Below are 17,958 nucleotides of genomic sequence, written 5' to 3'. Positions count from 1 at the left end.
ACTGATTAGCCCAGGAACTAGGAGGGACTTTATTCCTAGGATGTGACTTGGGGTTACATGGTCAATCAAGTGTAGTCTGGAATACCCCACCTCTCCAGGAAGCTCACATACCTACCTCTGCGGGGGCCTGAGCAGCAGCCTCGTCTTTCCACTTCTCACCCAGGTATGGAGCCAGGTCCTCAGAGGACATTGTAGAGCCTGGGCTCCTGGGTGCCGGGTGGTCCTCACATTTTTTTACTTGCTGCAGCTGCTCCTGCTAGTAAGAGAGGGTCCCAGCTGGATACCTGTGCCTACCCTCAGCTGACCACTTCTAAATTCAAAGAGATCTTGCACCTCATAGTCTGCCAGAGCTAAGGACCTACTATATGGCACTAACATACATACATACATGCATACACTGGTGTGAAGCGAGGGTGGAGACTCTATAGCCTGTTAGATCTTTTAACTCTTGGCTTCATTATTTACAAGCAGTGTGACCTTAGGCAATATATTTAACCCCTCTGATCTTCACTTTTCCCATCTGCAGAATTGAGAAGGCAAGAGCTACTTCATTCGGTTGTTTTGGTGACTAAACATCTTAATGCTTATAAAACGTTTTGCCTGAAGTGCGTGGTTCAATAGATGTTAGCCATGACCATTGTTACTTGTCTGGAGGTCAGAGTGGTAGTGAATTTGGCCATTTGGATTCCCCTAAGAACTCCAAAGTAACTGAAAATGCCTGTGAGTGGAGACTGCCATCACAGAGTTCATGTCCTTTACTCCGGGTATGGTGACGCCCTACCCTCGGCTGTCACCCAGACAAAGGCATGCAAAATATGGTAGCTGATAACAGCAGCTGCTGGAACACAAGAGAAGTGACAGCTGCAGGGGAAGAAGGCTATGGAAGAGCTACAGACTCAATGCACGGATGTCTAAGGCCACTTAGTGGCCTGGCTAGCAGCCCTGTATGTCCCTGGGCCTCACAGGGATCCCTGCCTTTTCATATTGTGCAGAAGTGCATATCTCTAGCCATTGAAAAGAAGTTAATGAGGGTTGCTATATCAGCTTAAAGTAATAGAGAACCGTGCAAAGTATTTAAAAATATATATTACCAAAAGGCTGGAATGTGCTTTAAATTCTTTGGTGCCAAAAGGAACAAATGTCATTTTCCTGTGACAGCCCTTGTCAGGAAACCTGAATAAATGAGTCACATAATGACCAGGACTCCTTGGCTTCTGGTGAAGATTAGAGAAGCCTTGCTCTTGACGACATCCTGTTCTTAGAGGAATTTCATTAGCATCTCATACACAGAGCCTGGGTTTGGCCAAGCGAGGAGGGCAGCAGTGTAAAAGACCATCCCACCCACTTCAGAGGGGCATGGGACTCAAGGCTGGCCTTCTTCCTGCCTGCCTGGGAAATTCTGGCCTTTTCTTCCAGGAGTTTAAATGCCACCTCCCGAAAGTTTGGCATGGCTTTAGCTTCTTTATGTCAAGGGCTCCTCTACCTGGCTCGCCTGGGGCTCTTGAAGACTGATGTTAGAAAATCTCTTTATCACAACTTCCTCCCCTTGCCCCCATAACTTCCTCCTTGAGGTCTCTCCCTGATTCTTGTGGCTGTCTTATGGGAGAGCTCTTACCTGCCTGTGGGGGATCACTTCCTGCTGGGAGCTCCAAGCATCCTCTTCCTCCTCCTCCTCCTCCAAATCATCAAGGTCAGATTCACCCTCGGCAATGGGCACAGAGACCCACACATTAGGATTGGTGATGAAGTCACTGTGGTCAACCACGGGGCCTCTGAGAGTGGGGAGCCCTCCGGGGCTCCCCACGGCTGAGTCCGCAGCAATGTGGTTCTCGGCTTTGGAGCTGGAGAGTGGGATCTTTACCACCAGCTGGGGCTCTGCCTTGGTTCGGGGGAGCAGGCAAGGCCTGCGGAAGAAGCTGCGAAGGGACTTCATGGTGCGACGGGCAAATGCGTGGATCCGTGCCAGAGCCACCTGTAGGTTGTTCATCTCCCCATCGTCCTCTGGGGCGGTGAGGTTATCGGCACTGAAAGAGTTCAGCAGCAGGGCGATGAACAGGTTGAGCACCTGAAGAGAACGAACCGGGAGGGAAGATCACTCAGTCGAGAGCTGAGCCCACCACAGTCCACCAGGTGGGCAGCCACGTCTGGGCCTCTCACTGCACTCTCAGGATGGTTTTCGTCTGGGGGAATAGACCTTCTGAGAGCAACCGAGGGGATGTCCCAAGTGACCTGCCTCACGTGGACAAGGCTTGGAAGCACATTCTCCACCACAGAGGAAGATCACCCCTGCTGAGCAAAGAGACATTCACGGATGGCAGTGAGGAGCAGGCGTAGGCCTGCCCCGGGACCACCTTCACTTGCCAAAGTGACTCCAGTCCTCCCCCTGGAATCCTGGGCACACCTCAGAGCTTCTAACTTCATGTTCTTCACCTGTAAGCTAGAAGTGCGGACTCTCTACCTTTCAGAGTGGTTGTAAGGAAGAAATGACATGAAGGATGTAAAAGTGCTCAGAGAGGCAAACCTCCTGCCTGAGAGTTAGGGGACCCTGCGGCTCTGCAGGGATGTGCACTCAGCCTGGAAAACAAGGCGTTCCGGCTGGCCCCTCACTCAGGGACATAGGCCGAAGGCGTCTAGCTCAGGGACCCGGGTGGGAAAGACTTTGAAGAGTGTGGATTTGTTGTTTCACGCCCTCTCTTGGTTTAGTTCTCTCTTGTCTGTAAAACTCTTATGGGAAAGAATCTAAGTTGGTCGACTTCCAGGCAACAAGAAAGGGGCTCCTGGCATCCGCATTCTGCCTCCAGCCGCTCAGTGCTGGGGGAGCGAGTCTCCCAGAACTAGAGTAGGTGGAGACAAGCTGAGAGCACGGGGCCAGGCTGGGACTGAGAAGGGGTGCTGGGGCCAATTCGTGGGAAGGTCTTTAGAGGGGCTCCCCCGAAACCTGGGAGTGGATTTTGTTATTGTCACTGTGGTGTTGGATGTTGTCCACGATCCAGCTTCCCTCTTTCATCTCATCCCCTGCTCCTCGCTAGGATCTGTGTAGCTTGGAGAAATCAGTCAGCTTTTACTCCCTTGAGGAAAAATATTTTCTGAGACTCCTTGGAGCGGGGAGGGAAATTTTTCCTTCAACAGCTAACAGCTATCATTTATTGAGTTCCTGCCATAGCCCAGACACTGCACTAGGCAATTTGCATATGCCATCTCCTGTAATTTAATTCTCCCAGTAAGCCCATGAGCAAGCACTTTTTTCTTAATTTTAAGGAAATTAGAGCTTGGAGAGATTGCCTCTTGTGCTGGGTCAACCAGCTTTACTAGAGGTAGAACTGGGATTCTAAACCAGGTCTTTCTTTCTCTGTCACGTGTGCTCATTACTGCAAGTCAGGCTGCCTCCCAAGGAAAAGTTCTTATAAAGTGTCCCACATGACAACCCAGGAGGTACAAGGTGGGCATAAAAATGTGCAATGTCAAAGCTTTTCAGGATACCCTGGAAGTCTCCTCCGTAGCCCACGAGACAGTGCCCCAGCGGGGGCTCCACACTCACCACCAAGTTCCCCAGCACCATCACTGTCAAGAACAAGATGAGGCATACGGATTTCTGGCCGACTTCCATGCAAGTCCACATGTTCTCAATCCATTCCCCACAGAGGATCCGGAAGACGATGAGGAAGGAGTGGAAGAAGTCATGCATGTGCCAGCGAGGCCACTCTTCTCCCGGCGCAGAGATATTGTGCCGATTGTCGCGGTAGTTCTCCCCGAGGAGCTGCTTGCCGACCAGAGCAAAGATAAAGACAATGATGGCCAAGATGATGGTGAGGTTCCCCAGAGCCCCCACTGAATTTCCGATGATCTTGATGAGCGTGTTTAAGGTTGGCCAGGACTTGGCCAGCTTGAGGACCCGCAGCTGCAGAGAAACAAAGACCGCGTTAGGTTTTGGTGGCTGTTCTCATCATCATTCATCTCAAGTCTTGGCCTGAAACCAAAGGCCTAGGAAAAGCACAGGCAGCTCATTCCATTAATATGGGGTGCTCCCAGGAAGGTGCTTTCAGAGACCTTTCTTCCCATGTCATCAGTTACTCAAAGATATGATCAGTCCTCTATGGTCCCCACGTATTGATGTGCTTCACTGACTGTGGCAAAGTGAGGGGTCCGGAGTGCTGGTCTTGCCAAAAGTAATCTGTTCTGTAGCCGCAGGCCTCCTGAATAAAGCCCTATTCTATTTGGGTGAAGTGGGGTATGATGGACCTCAAAAACAAGTGAGAACGGCCTACTTTTGACATGAAGAGAGGCTAGCCTCCTGCGGGTATGGCATAATGCACTGCACTGGAGAGGTAGTGGCAAACCATCTCTCTTAAGGCAGTTCTCATCCTGGGGTCAGGGATATCTGTTGCCCCCACCAGCTCTGAAATGGCAAGTGTCTATGATTTCATGGACCCAGCATTAAATAATCCAAAGGTTAATTTAATCAACTAACTAAACTACCACCTTATTGAATGCCAGCCACACATGCGCATAGCACTGTACTAGCCTGAGAGGTGGATGGAGAGACGCTCCTGCCCTCACGGAGCTAAGGGTTTAGTTACAGAGACAAGGCAAAGACCCCAAAAGTCTTCATTGTACACCCAAATGTGCTAAGTCCCATAAGAGAGCAAAAGCACCATACAAACATTTAAAAAATACACTTGTGTGGTTCTCTAATTTGTTAGAAATACCTGGGCTTAGCTGGCACAGGGTATTTATGGAGCACCTACAAAGAACCAGGCTCTGGACCAGTTGCGAGAGTGCTGAACAGAGCACTATAGCAAGTTTTATCACCCACGGAGGAGTTATAATCCTCTTATACGGAAATTCTACATCCATTTCTCTTAGAGCTCATCTGGAAGTTATTTTTGTCATACTGGAAACAGCTTAAAACACCAATTCTGTGGACTGGACATACATGCAGCTGACAAACCCTAATAAAAACTGAGTATTAGTAACTAGACAGAGTCCTTTTGTGGAGGGTACTTGGAGAAGGCAAAATTTCCTTAATGACATGATTGATAAGTTCTCATTCTCAGAGTAAATTCTGGACAAGAGCAAAAGCAGAAGCTGGAGTAGGGCCCTGACACAGGGTGACATCCACCCACTACAGCATAGAGTCTGTGGGGCCTAACAACAAGGGACACACTGGCAAAAAGACCAGGCATTGCCTAGTCTTAATCACACCTGGCTAAGGATTTCCTCTGGTTCCTTAGTTAAGTGGAGGGGTGTGTGTGGAGAGTTTAGACATTAATACAGTTGACCCTTGAACAACATAGGCGTTAGGGGGACTGACCTCTTATGCAGTCAAAAATACATGTATAATTTTCGACTCTTCCAAAACTTAACTACTAATAGCCTACTATTGACCGGAAGCCTTAACGATAGCTTAAACAGTTGATTAACACATATTTTGTATGTTATATGTATTAGATACTATATTCTTACAGTAAAGTAAGCTGGAGAAAATATGTCATTAAGAAAATCATAAGAGAAAATACATTTACAGTATATATTGGAAAAAATCCTCATGTAAGTGGATCTCCAGAGTTCAAACCTGTATTGTTCAAGGGTCAACTGTGTTAGAATCTTCTTAGATAGCAATTTGTTGTCCATATTTAAGCTTACACCAAATTGTAAGCGAATTGTATATAATTCTCATTACAGGGCATGAATTAAGTCATCTCTATTAATTCTTTTGTTATCTTTATAAAGGGCAGGAAAACAGGATCCCTCCACTTGCTATTCCAGAGTTATTTGGATTTGGAGGCTGCTACACTTAGCCAGTCAAAACATACAAAGTGTCTGCTGCTGGGTTGTAGTGCCCCCAAATGACCTAGCTGGCTCTCCTGGTCGAGGAGAGCCACCCCACCTGTATCCATGTTCCCCGTGACCCTTACTTCCACCCCTATCTAATCATTCTCTGTAGTTTTGGCTCAGCTTAGCATTACATAAAAAGAATTACTTCATATTATCACAGAAAATTTATAAACTGTTGCTTTTAATAGTTGCTGACTATTCCTTCATGTTTAATTAACCATTTCTCTAGTTAATCTTATAATTAATATAACATTTTCTATTTAGGGGGGAAAAGACTGGAAGGAAATAAACCAAGCTGGTAACGTGAATATATTCGTGTAGAAACATATCCAAATATTGCAGGCAGTTGAGGTCATGTTATTAGGTTCTGGCTGATGGAATGGAGATGGAGCCAGAAGTAATGTACACTATTTTCAGACAGAGCCATAAAACACCATGCACTTTCTCTTCCCCTTCCAGGGCCACCTGGATCTCTGAGTCTCAACTTGGAGCAAACATTCTCAGTAGAGCTTTCCAAGCAGCTTGGAATGTGCTGTGAAACATTAAACTGTATGTTAACTTACAGATTTAGAGATGGTCATTGTAACTAGTTGTAAGCATCTTGAGTAATGTAGAACTGGTATATTGAAAAAAGGTGTTGCCAAAAAAAGGTGTTGCCATTTCTCACACATCAAATATATGGCACTGGCTTAGTGATCTTGTAGTGCACAACAAGGAAACTGATATAAAAAGGATTGGGAAGTGTTGATCTGTGTTGCAGTGGCAAAATTATTGCCTGCAATCATCCTGAGTGCAAAGTGAGCCAGCAGCTCTAGAGGAAGGGTTTGTAAAACAGAACCTTAGTATTGTGTGTCAGTTGTAATTGGTTATATTTGTCAAGGTACTATAAGAAAGAGATGAGCTCAGAGATTATTTGGCTAATTAATAAGAAATAAAAGGAAATAGGATCCAGGAGTTTAAAGCCTTGAAGTTGTACAGTGCTTTAGATCTCAAACAGTAAGCAATGGGATTAAGTCTGTGAGTGTTGAAGACTAGTTAAATATTTCAATGAAATGAAGCAGCTCTTAGCAAAATTAATGGTCTGGCCACCAATAAATTGAGAGAAAAAGGCACGGGGACAAGAAAGCAAAGAAATAAAGCAGAACTGAGAACTCTGTCAAAGACCATATGATAGGTATGTAGCACCCAGAGAGGTCTGAAGTCATATAAGTTTTAAAGGAAGTGGATTGCAAAAGAAACCATGAGCCATGACTAAAAAGCCTTTGACTGTTTAAAACTTAAAATGAGCCTTGGCCTCTCATTTTCCATAAGCAAGAGTCAAGCTTCAAAGGTTGCGCAGGCCATCTTCAGTCCTAGTGATGCCTGACTTGCATCATACTAGGACATGAGCAAGAAATAACCCAGCATCTTTATTGGGTTAAGATGCTGAGTTTGGGGATTGTTTGTACAACAGCTAGAATTATTTATTGTTAAGTCACATAGCTTTTTAAAAACAAGATAAAATTAAAATACTTAACACCATAGTTAGTTGGAAAGAGTAACAAATGAAAATTTGTCTTGGAGAAAAGTAAAGATTTTCGCTTTTTACATTAGATTAACTACTCATGTTATAATTTCTAAGATAACCGAAGAATAAAAATAAGCATTTAGTTTCTAAACCAATAAAAAGGAAAATGAAATAAGGAAAAAATTATCAATCTAAAATAAATCAAGAAGAAGTAGGGAAGAGAGAGAATACCAAACACACTTGAGCAGGTAAAGCAAATAGAAAACCCAAAATATAATGATAGACCCATATCCAAATACATCAGTATTCACAAAATAAGTGGACTACAAGCTTTGGTTAAAAGACAAAGATTGGATTGTCAAAGCTGAATAAGAATCTAAAATCTGACTATGCTGTTTGCAAGAGATGTATAAAAATCCTAAGGATACACAAAGGCTAGAAGTAAAAGGATGAACGAAGATATATGAGGCAAATTCTAAACCAAAAGAAAACATTATTAAATTAAAATTAGGCAAGGAAAATTTTAAGGCAAAAAGCATTTCTAGGGATAAAGATCAACTCTTAATGATAAAAGTTTCACTTTACTGGAAAGACATAACAATTTTAAACATGTATGCATTTAATAACCCAGCCTCAAGATAGAACCATAAGGAGAAACAAACCATGCTGTAATCATAGCGGGAGGTATTTTTATACACCACTCGTGCAGTAATTGCTAGAACAAGCAGACAGAAATAAGCAAGAATATAGAATATTTGGACTACACAGTGAACTTTCTGTACTCAGTGGATTATGCAGAGTATTGCACCCTACAACTGCAGAAGACACATTCAAGTGCATAAAGAATATTTTCAATATTCTGAGCCAAAAGGAAATTATCGATAAGTTTCAAAGCATTAAAATTATACAGTGCATGTTCTTGGTCTATAATGCAATTAAGCTAGAACTCAATGGCGTAAAGATAACTAGAAATATCACATGTGTTTTGAAATTAAGAACCATGCATCTAATTGACTTTAGAGTCAAAGAATAAATCGAATTTGAAATTAGAAAATATTTATTTATTTATTTATTTATCTTAAAGTTTATTGGGGTAACATTGGTTAATACAATTATATAATTTTCAGGTATACATTATAATTTGACATCTATATATTCTATTGTGTGATTACTACCCAGAGTCCAGTTTCCTTCAGCTACATATATTTGATCCCCTTTACCCACTTCACCCTCCCCAACCCCCCGAAATTAGAAAATATTTAGACCCAAACAATAAGGAAAATTCTACACATTAAAGCAGTTCTTACAAGGAAATTGAAGTCTTAAATAAGTATATTGGAAAAGGAAATAGGTTAGAATTTTTATCGTAAGAAGTTAGAAAAGAATAAAATATGTAGAATGGAAAATGTAATTAAGATACATGGGAAGATGGCAGAGTAGGTAAACACTGTGCTTGTCTCCTCTCACAAACCCATCAAAATTACAACTAAGCTACAGAATAGCCATCACATATGGGTGGTGGCCATCTGTGGACTGCCTGGTGGCTTATGCCAGATGGCCCCGGGCAGGGTACAGGCTACAGTTAAACTTGGCCTGCTACAGGCCCCTCCCAGGGGGCCCCAGCCTGCAGTCCTGGTAGCTGGCTTCCGTCTGAGTCAGAGTACCACCCAAGGTCACATCTGGGGACGACACACCCAAAGGGCAGACAGGGTAAGCACCAGAGCCCTGCCAAAGTGAATCCTGTTCAGTAGAGTCAGGCCCCTGCACAAAAGTTCCTCTACTGGTGATGGCCAGTCATCACAACAAATGAGCCCGAGGGTCAATTCCTCCCATTGACAAGCAAACAGGAGCCAAGACTCAATCACAACAAGAAAGCACATAAAACCCATACAAGGGACATAGCTGAAGCACCTGGCTCAGGTGACCAGGAAGACTGTGCCACTGGGCCCTACAGCACACCTACTACATGAGGCCACTCTACTAAGACTGGAAAACATAACAGCCCTACTGAATATATAGAAACAAAAAGAAAGAGGCAGCCAAAGTGTAAAGACAAAGAAACCCGTCCAAAATGAAAGAAAAGAACAAAGCTTCAGAGAAAGAACTAAACAAAATGGAGGCAAGCAATCTACCAGATGCAGAATTCGAAACACTTGTTAGAAGAGTACTCAATGAACTTAAGAGAAGATACAGAAACTCAGTGAGATAGAAAACATAAAAGTAGAGATAGAAAACATAAAAAAGAACCAGTCAGAAATGAAGAATACAATAGCTGAAATGAAGAATACCTTAGGAATTAATAGTAGATTAGATGAGCAGAGGATCAAATCAGCAACTTAAAAGGTAAGGTAGCAGAAAACAATCAGTACAGCAACAAGAAAAAAGAATCTAAAAAAAAAAGAAAAAAGAAATGAGCATAATTTAAGGGGCCTCTGGAACAACATCAAGCATAACAACATTCACATCATAGGGGTACCAGAAGGAGAAGAGCAAGAAATTGCAAACCTATTTCAAAATAAATGACTGAAAACTTTCCTAACCTGGTGAAGGAAATAAGACATACAACCCCAGGAAGCACAAAGAGTCCTAAATAAGATGAACCCAAAGAGGCCCATACCAAGACACATCATAATTAAAAAGCCAAAGGTTAAAGATAAAGAACAATAAGAGAAAAGCAGTTAATTACCTACAAAGGAGCTCTCATAGACTGTCAGTTGATTTCTCAACAGAAACTTTTCAGGCCAGAAGGGATCGGCAGAAAATATTCAAAGTGATGAAAAGCAGGAATCTACAACCAAGATTACTCTACCCAGCAAAGTTATCATTTAGAATCAAAAGACAGATGAAGAACTTCCCAGACAAAAAAAAAGCTAAAGAAGTTCATCATCACCAAGCCAGTATTACAGGAAATGTTAGAGGGACTTGTTTAAGAAGAAGAAGTAATAAGAAAAAGATAAATTTGACTAATAAAATGGCAATAACCACATATCTAGCAACAATTACTTTAAACGTAAGTGGATTAAATGCTTCAATCAAAAGGTAGGGTAGTTGAACGGATAAGAAAAATAGACCCTTACATATGCTGCCTACGAGAGACTCAATTCAAATCAAAAGATACACAGACTGAAAGGGATGAAAAAAGATGCTTTATGAAAATGGAAACAAACAAAAAAGCTGGTATAGCAATACTTATATAAGACAAAGCAGACTTTGAAACAAAGGCTATAATAAGAGACAAAGAAGGTCCCAATAATCTCACTTCTGGGTATTTATTTGAAGAACACTCCCTGAAGGGACATGTGAATACACATGTTGATCACAATACACAGTGATATTTACAATAGCCGAGATATAGAGGCAACCTGGGTGTTCATCAATGGATGAGTGGATAAAGAAGAGGTGGTACACATATACAATGGAATATTACTCAGCCATAAAAAAGAACGAGATCTTGCCATCTGCAACAACACAGATGGACAGAGAGAGTATTGTGCTGAGTAGAGTAAGTCAGACAGAGAAAGACAAATGTCATGTGTGGAATCTAGAGAACAGAATAAACAAACAAACAACAGAAACAAGCTCATAGATACGGAGAGCATTTTGATAGTTGTCAGATTGGGGGTGGAGGGATGGGTAAGGGGGGAGGAGATTAAGAGGTACAAATTGGTAGTTATAAAATAGGTACAAAATAGTCATGGGGATGTAGAGTATAGCATGGGGAATATAGTTCATAGTATTGTAATAACTACGTATAATATCAGATGGGTGCTGGATTTATTGAGATGATCACTTCCTAAGTTATATAAATGTCTAATCACTATGTTGTATACCTGAAATTAATATAATATTGTATGTTAACTATCATTGAAAAAATTAAGACATAAAAATTAAAAAAATTGGCCAACATAAAAAAAAGATAAGATACAGTGAAATAGAAAAACATCGATGAAATAGAGAGGCTCAAGAAGCTAAAAGTTGGTTCTTTGAAAACACTAATTAAACTGATGATCTTTGGCAAGACTAATAAAAAAAATGAGAGAAAGCACAAATCATTATTTTTAAAGAAAGAAAAGGGTACGATAAGTACCAGTGATATAGACCCTTAAAAGGTAACAGCATAGCATATATGATTTTATGCCAATAAACTTGAAAATTTAGATAAGAAGGAAAATTTTTAGAAAAATATAACTTACCAAAACCAATTTGAGAAATAGAAAACCTGACTAGTTCCACAGCCATTAAGAAAATCAAATCAGTAATGAAAAATGTTGACCTCCAGATGGCTTCATTAGTGAATTTTACTACATCTATAAGGAAAAAATAATTCCACTCTTACCCAAAGTTTGGGTGTAGAAGAAGAGGACTATTCTTCACCTCTTTTTATGGAGATTAAATATCCTGGCAACTAGCATACTAAATCCTGGTGAGGACAATGCAAGTAAGGAGAATTATAGGCCAAATATTACTCGTCAATATGAATGCAAAAAACTTAAGCAAATTCTTAGCAAGCTGAATCTTCCAATGTATAAAAATTATATCATAATCAAATTGGGTTTATCCCAAGAATGCAAAGTTGATTTAACATTAGAAAATCAATTAATATAACTACTGTAATAGATTAAAGGAGAAAATCTTGTGATTATCTTAATATATGCAAAACAATTGTCTGATAAAATTAAACATCCATTCACGATAAGGATTCTTAACAATAGAGAACTTCCTAAGCTGATAAAGATTTTTTGAATCTTTAAAAAAACCTGCCACAAATATCAAAACTGGTGAAATATTGAAAGAATTCTCTTTGAGATCATGAAAACAGCAAGGATGTCTGCTATGAACACATCGTTTCAACAGTGTACTGAATGTCCTAATCAGTATGATAATGTAATGGAAAGAACCAATGGTATAAAGATTAGAAAATAAGAGACAAAACTCATTATTTGCATATGGTATGATTGTGTTCAAAAGAGAAAGTAGGCCTCTCTTGGCTGGAGCAAAATGAGCAAGAGGCGATTGGAGAGGTAGGCAGGCCCCAATTATGCAGAACTTAGTATATCATCACAAAGTCTCTGGATTTTATTCTCAGACCCATGACTTTCTGGCCTAGAAGTGGACTTAGTGAGATTGCTGGGCACTCTCTCCTTTGTTTTGACATCTTTCTCTAAAGCTAGACACTGGGTTCTCAGTTCACACTGAGAGAATACTGAGAACAAGAGGTCCGTGCTAATAAACCCTGCCATTTCGTAAGGCTTCTTGCCCTATTCCCAAGAGTCAGTGAGGCATCATGCTTCCTCTAGATGGCCTGGGAAATTGGGAGATCCCAGTAACCTGAGACCCTCCTAGGAATCTGACAAATCTGATAGATGTGGCTCTTACAACGTGGCCTAAGGGCGACGGGGCACTGGTGCCTGGAATCCGGGAACTCCTCCTGTAGAGGGCACCCCAGAGCTGAGTTTGGAGAAGAGCCAGGCCATGAGGCTAGTAGGTGGCAGTTTTTGAGGTGTGTGAGACCTGGGGGCTGTGATTTGGGGCACCAGGGAATCAGCAGATGACATTTATGAGGCGAGAGAAGCTGGAACTCTGGAGTCAGGCAACCTGGCTTTGAGATGCAGATCTGCTGCTCGCTGGTCAGCTGGGAGACTCTGGGTCATCATTTAACCACTCTGTATCTCAGTTACCCTCATCTATCCAAGAGGATATTAAAAGCCACTCTCTCTTAGGGTTGTTGTAAGTGTAACATGAAGTATGTTATGTCAAGGGATTAACGCTGTGCCTGACACAACTTCGGTACTCAAGAAAGATTAGCTGCTATGATTATCGTTGTTATTATTATTTGATAAGAGAACAGGAGGGTGCTGGGAAGTGCCCTCTTGGTGCAGATAAGGGAACCCAGATCCAGAGAGGAGAAGGCATACCCCCACTTTGAGTAAGTGGAAAGCACCAAGTCTCCAGCTCCCAGAAGCCATGCCCCGCCTCCCACACAGACAGGAGAAGAAGAGGGAGCTGGCTGATGGGGTCCCCGAAGGACAGTGTCCGTTCTCAGGGATGAGCCTTCCTGTTTGTGAGGGAGTTTCCCCAGGTCGCCAAGGGAGAACATTACCAGGCGGAAGGACCGCAGCACCGCCATGCCACCCTTCTTGGCTGCACCCAGCTCTATCAGGCTCACAGTGACGATGATGCAGTCAAAAATGTTCCACCTCTTCTGGAAGTAATAGTAGGGGTCGAAGGCAATGATTTTGAAGACCATTTCGGCCGTAAAAAACACAGTAAAGACCTGCAGACAGAAACAAAGAACTGTCTCAGCAGGGTCTGTGGGGTCAGGGACAACTTACAAATAAGGCGGGAGGGAAGTGTCATGTTTGTAAAACAGCAAATCCTTTTGCATCATTCTTATTCAGTTTCTATATTATCCGCTGGCTCCTGAAGGATTGGGGATGGTAACACTCAATGTGGCATCTGAATGAAATCTCAGGACCAGTGCTCAGGGCGTATGCATCAGAATCGTGCTTCAGTGTTTCCATGGGAACGGTGATAGAAAGGGAGTAAGCGGATAATCATTAGGATAATAATTATTACATAATTAGGTAAATTAGAAGTCAATCTGGTTCAGTAGTTTAAAAGCATGGATTGCGGGACAACACAGACCCAGATAAAATCCTAGCTCAGCCATTTCCTAGCTTGTGTGAGCTTGGACAAGTAATACATCCTCTGTACCTCAATTTCCTCATCTGTATAACGGACATAAAAATAAGATAATGCATGTGCAGGTCTTAGCGAAGGGCCTGGCAAATAGTAATTCATTAATAAATAATAGCTATTAGCAAGAACAGAAATAATACATTGCCTCTAAGATTCTTTTCAGCTCTGGGTGTCTTTAATTGTCTTAGAACAGAATTCTGACACTGAGAAGTCGGGACCAGGGTCAGGTCACACAACACCCAGCAGGGAAGGACGACAGATAAAGAGAAAGTAGAGAACACAGCTTTGCTCTCATTAAAGCTTCTCACCAGCTTCGGAAATGAAGCCTCTTACCAGCTTGGGTAAGTCAAAGGGCATCTGTTGAGGACTCTATTCAGGCAAGTCAGTGTGGTGTGACAGGGGATTGATGTCCTGTGCCCTAGAGAAACCTGGGTCAACTCTGGCTCCATCTTCAGAATACTTAACCTCTCTGAGTCTTAGTGCTCTCTTTTAAAGTGTGAGTGTGATGATAACCTCATAACGTTGTTGTGACTCTGAGATAACACTTATAAAGCACCTGACTTGTCATAGGCACTAAACAATGCCTGCCTTTCTTCCCTTTTTAAAAATGGCACTATGCTTTGTCACAGTGGTAAAGGCCTTTCTCTCTCAACTTCTCTGACTATAAAATGGGGTGTGAGCCCAAAGGCCTCTTCCATAAAACCCTTTGTGTTCTACGCTGACTTCTTAGAAGTAAACTTTCCCTTCCCTTCTTTCTGATTCTCCTTTTTCTGGAAGGAAACTAGCAAGTCCATAATTGTCTTTAGATGGGAAAGTGGCATGTACCCTCATTTCAAGATCAAGGCAGCTGATATCCTAGAATTCAAGTAGCTGTCCTGAATTCAAGCAAGCTCCCCCTAGGTCAGGGCTTTCTCAGTCTACTTCCTTGTGCTCATTCATCCCAAAGCAATTTCCACCACCAGCCCAACCTGGTCCCCAAGACTTGGCTTCCTGAACTCAGCATCTACACATCTCCCACATTGTTCCTCTGCTCTCAGCTAGCTAGACCAACAGTCCAACCAATGGGAGCATGCTGCCGCCCCACCCAAAGCCCTCCGGCCATGATGGCATGGGCCATGGCTGCCAGTGCACTCACAATGTTGCCTATCTGGAACATGGCTTCGAAGGTGGGGCTCATGCCATGGTGCTCCATGGCCATGAAGATTGTGTTCACCACGATGCACAAGGTGATGGTGAGCTCTGCAAAGGGATCTGTCACAATTCTGAAGAGAAGTGTCTTGAGCTTCACCCATGTGGGGCAGCACTCCCAGATCAGATACTTTTGAGCCAAGCTGGTCAAGCAGGGGGGACACCTCTGTCCAGACTCCTCGAGTTCTGCAACACAGATGTAGTCAATGACAGCTGTCAGCCATGCATCGCCTCAGATCTCCTTCCCACAGCCTTCTCTCTAGACCTCATCATCACTAATAACCACCACCTCCAATCTCCATTTCAGCCTTCCATCTCTCTGATTACTATTTCCTACTTTTTCAAGTTCCTTCAGTCTAGCAACTCCATTCTGGTCTTTGTCTCCATCCAGTCCTCCAAACCACAGACCCTATACTTTTTAACTGCTCATCACTTATGTCATGTCCTTACGTCTCAACTTACCCAGAGTTCATGTCCATCCCTCTATCTTTTCCTTTGAAGACACCCTCAATTCCCCTGCCCCTCTCCCCCTCCTTTGTACTTGCCTGGCAGAATCCAAACCCTGAATAAACCCCATGTGCAGAGCACTCTGCACCAGCACCCGGCCAGTTGAAACTGGTTGGAAAAAGTACATAACCATGCTGGCTGGTCCCACTAGGGACTCGTGAGTCCCAGTCTGTCACTGCCCAGAAATCCTGCCATGTTTCTCTATTCGGTCCACTCCTTTAGTCTACTAGACTACTTTCTCATTTCCTCCTCTCTTCTCCAACCTCCATTTCCCCCTCTCTACTCGGGCACTAAAGAGAAGTACAGGAAGTGGTGCTGAGTAAAGAATCTTGCAGAGACGTCATTGTTACAAGAAGCAGCTTGTCTGTGAGCCAGGACACGAAGACACTCGGCCTTGTAAACAGCCTTAACATTGCTGATCTTGATTATCTAGGAAGACAGGGAGGCTAAAAGAATCATGCACTTGCTAGCTTGCAACATGATTATGGTTCCTCCCCAGAAGAATCTCCTGCGAAAAGCTAATCCACAAAGAACTCTCCTTCTTTCCTTCTGTTACAACTAAAGAGGTGTCCCTCCTATTAACAGCCCATGTCTCCACTTGTGCATCTTCTCCTGTCAGCCATTTCAGAAATCTATTGAACACTCCCTCTTTCCTTTATTTTCAGTCTTTCCCATTCTCACATGTCCTCCCAAATTAGCTTATAAATACGCTTTTTAAAAAGCGCCCCCCCACACACAAATAAGAAAAAATATTCCTTCAATTCTACTTACAGTCTAGTGTCATTTTACTACCTCATTGTCAAAGGCAAACTTCTTGAAATATTTATCCAAATACAACAGTGGTCCCCAACCTTTTTGGCACTAGGGACTGGTGCTTCTGAGAATCTAATGCCTGATGATCTGAGGTGGAGCTGAGGTGGTGATGCTAGTGCCGGGGAGCAGCTGCAAAGACAGATGAAGCTTTGCTCACTAGCCCACCACTCACTTCCTGCTGTGCGGCCCCATTTCTAACAGGCCACAGACTGGTACCACTCCACAGACCGGACCGGTACCAGTCCATGGCCTGGAGGTTAGGGACCTCTGAATACAACATCTTCATTTCTTCACCTCTCACTTATTCTTCAACCTCCTCCAATGTGGCCTCTGCTTACTAACCTACTCCATCAATCCTTTCTTGATCAATCACCAAGGACATCCACTTGACTAAAGGCCCTGGGCCCTTGTGGGGTTTGATCTTACTTGATCTTTCAATAGCATTGCCTCTTTTGACCTTTCCGTTCTTTCTGAAGGAATTTAGACCCTTGGTTCTGCATTATAGTCTTCTGGGTCTCCTCCTATTTCCAGGCATTCTTTCTCAGCTTCCTCTGCTGGCTCCATCTCTTCTGCTCACTCACTGATTATTGTGGTTTCTTAGAACATTGTCCCAGCCCTTCTTCCTTTCTTTTCTTGATTCTCTCTATGTCATCTATTCCTTGCATCATCTCAAAATTACCATCCATATTCAAACTGCTTTCAAATATGTATCTCTAGGTCACCCTTGTCTTCTAATTTCTAAGCTCATTAATTATAAAGCCAACTTCCTACTGGACAGCCTTACCTGGATGTCTCAAGGGTGCCTGAAGCCCAATATGTCCCAGACTCAACTCATCATCTTCCCCTCTCATCTTTTCCTAGTGAATCCCCCTCCTCCAGCTGAAGTGTCCCTTTATGTCATTGCACCAGGATCCTTTCAGTTGCTTATACCAGATCAACATGAACCACCAAGTCCTGAATCTTATGCTCCTCAGATAGCAATCAAATCCTTCTGTTTCCCATCATCCCCACTGCTACCTCCTCGGAGTCCAGGCATCGCCATCTTTCATCTGGTTTTCTCCTAAAGGGTTCCCCTGCCAACACTCTTTCCCTCTTAATTCCATTCTCTACATGTATTCAGAGCAACCTTTATAAAATGTAAATGTAGTTCCCCTGCCTCCAATTCTTTAGTGGCACCTCACTGCTCTCAGGATGCAGAGTCCAAAATCTTTAACATGGCCTAGGAAGTTCTGTGGGTCTGACCATATCTCCAGGCTTATTTTAAACCCCTCTCCTCCTCGATCTCCATGCTCCAGCTATAGCAAGCTTTTTTCATTCTTTTAAGTATTATGCTCTCTTCTGCTTCAAGGTTATTGCTATTCTTTCTGTCCAGAATATTTCCCTAGCCCCAGGCTAAATGTAGCACATTT

The 17,958-nt window shown here is 42.9% G+C and overlaps 1 protein-coding gene across 1 annotated transcript in view; it reads right to left on the bottom strand.

Moving 5' to 3' along the window:
- The window catches only part of SCN10A (sodium voltage-gated channel alpha subunit 10), a 78,466-nt gene that overhangs the window by 24,881 nt on the left and 35,627 nt on the right, over window positions 1-17,958 (bottom strand). Inside the window, exons 13-17 of the mRNA XM_039843272.1 lie at window positions 15,177-15,415; window positions 13,443-13,616; window positions 3,539-3,898; window positions 1,616-2,065; window positions 116-253 (exon numbers count right to left, since the gene is read on the bottom strand). Coding sequence (XP_039699206.1) covers window positions 116-253; window positions 1,616-2,065; window positions 3,539-3,898; window positions 13,443-13,616; window positions 15,177-15,415 — 1,361 coding nt within the window. The remainder of the gene's footprint in view (window positions 1-115; window positions 254-1,615; window positions 2,066-3,538; window positions 3,899-13,442; window positions 13,617-15,176; window positions 15,416-17,958) is intronic.

This window comes from Pteropus medius, unplaced genomic scaffold, assembly GCF_902729225.1.
Source record: "Pteropus medius unplaced genomic scaffold, Ma_sr-lr_union100, whole genome shotgun sequence".
NCBI classification, from domain to species: domain Eukaryota; kingdom Metazoa; phylum Chordata; class Mammalia; order Chiroptera; family Pteropodidae; genus Pteropus; species Pteropus medius.
The sequence above is the reverse complement of the archived record's forward strand: the minus strand, read 5'-3'. Positions and strand labels throughout refer to the sequence as shown.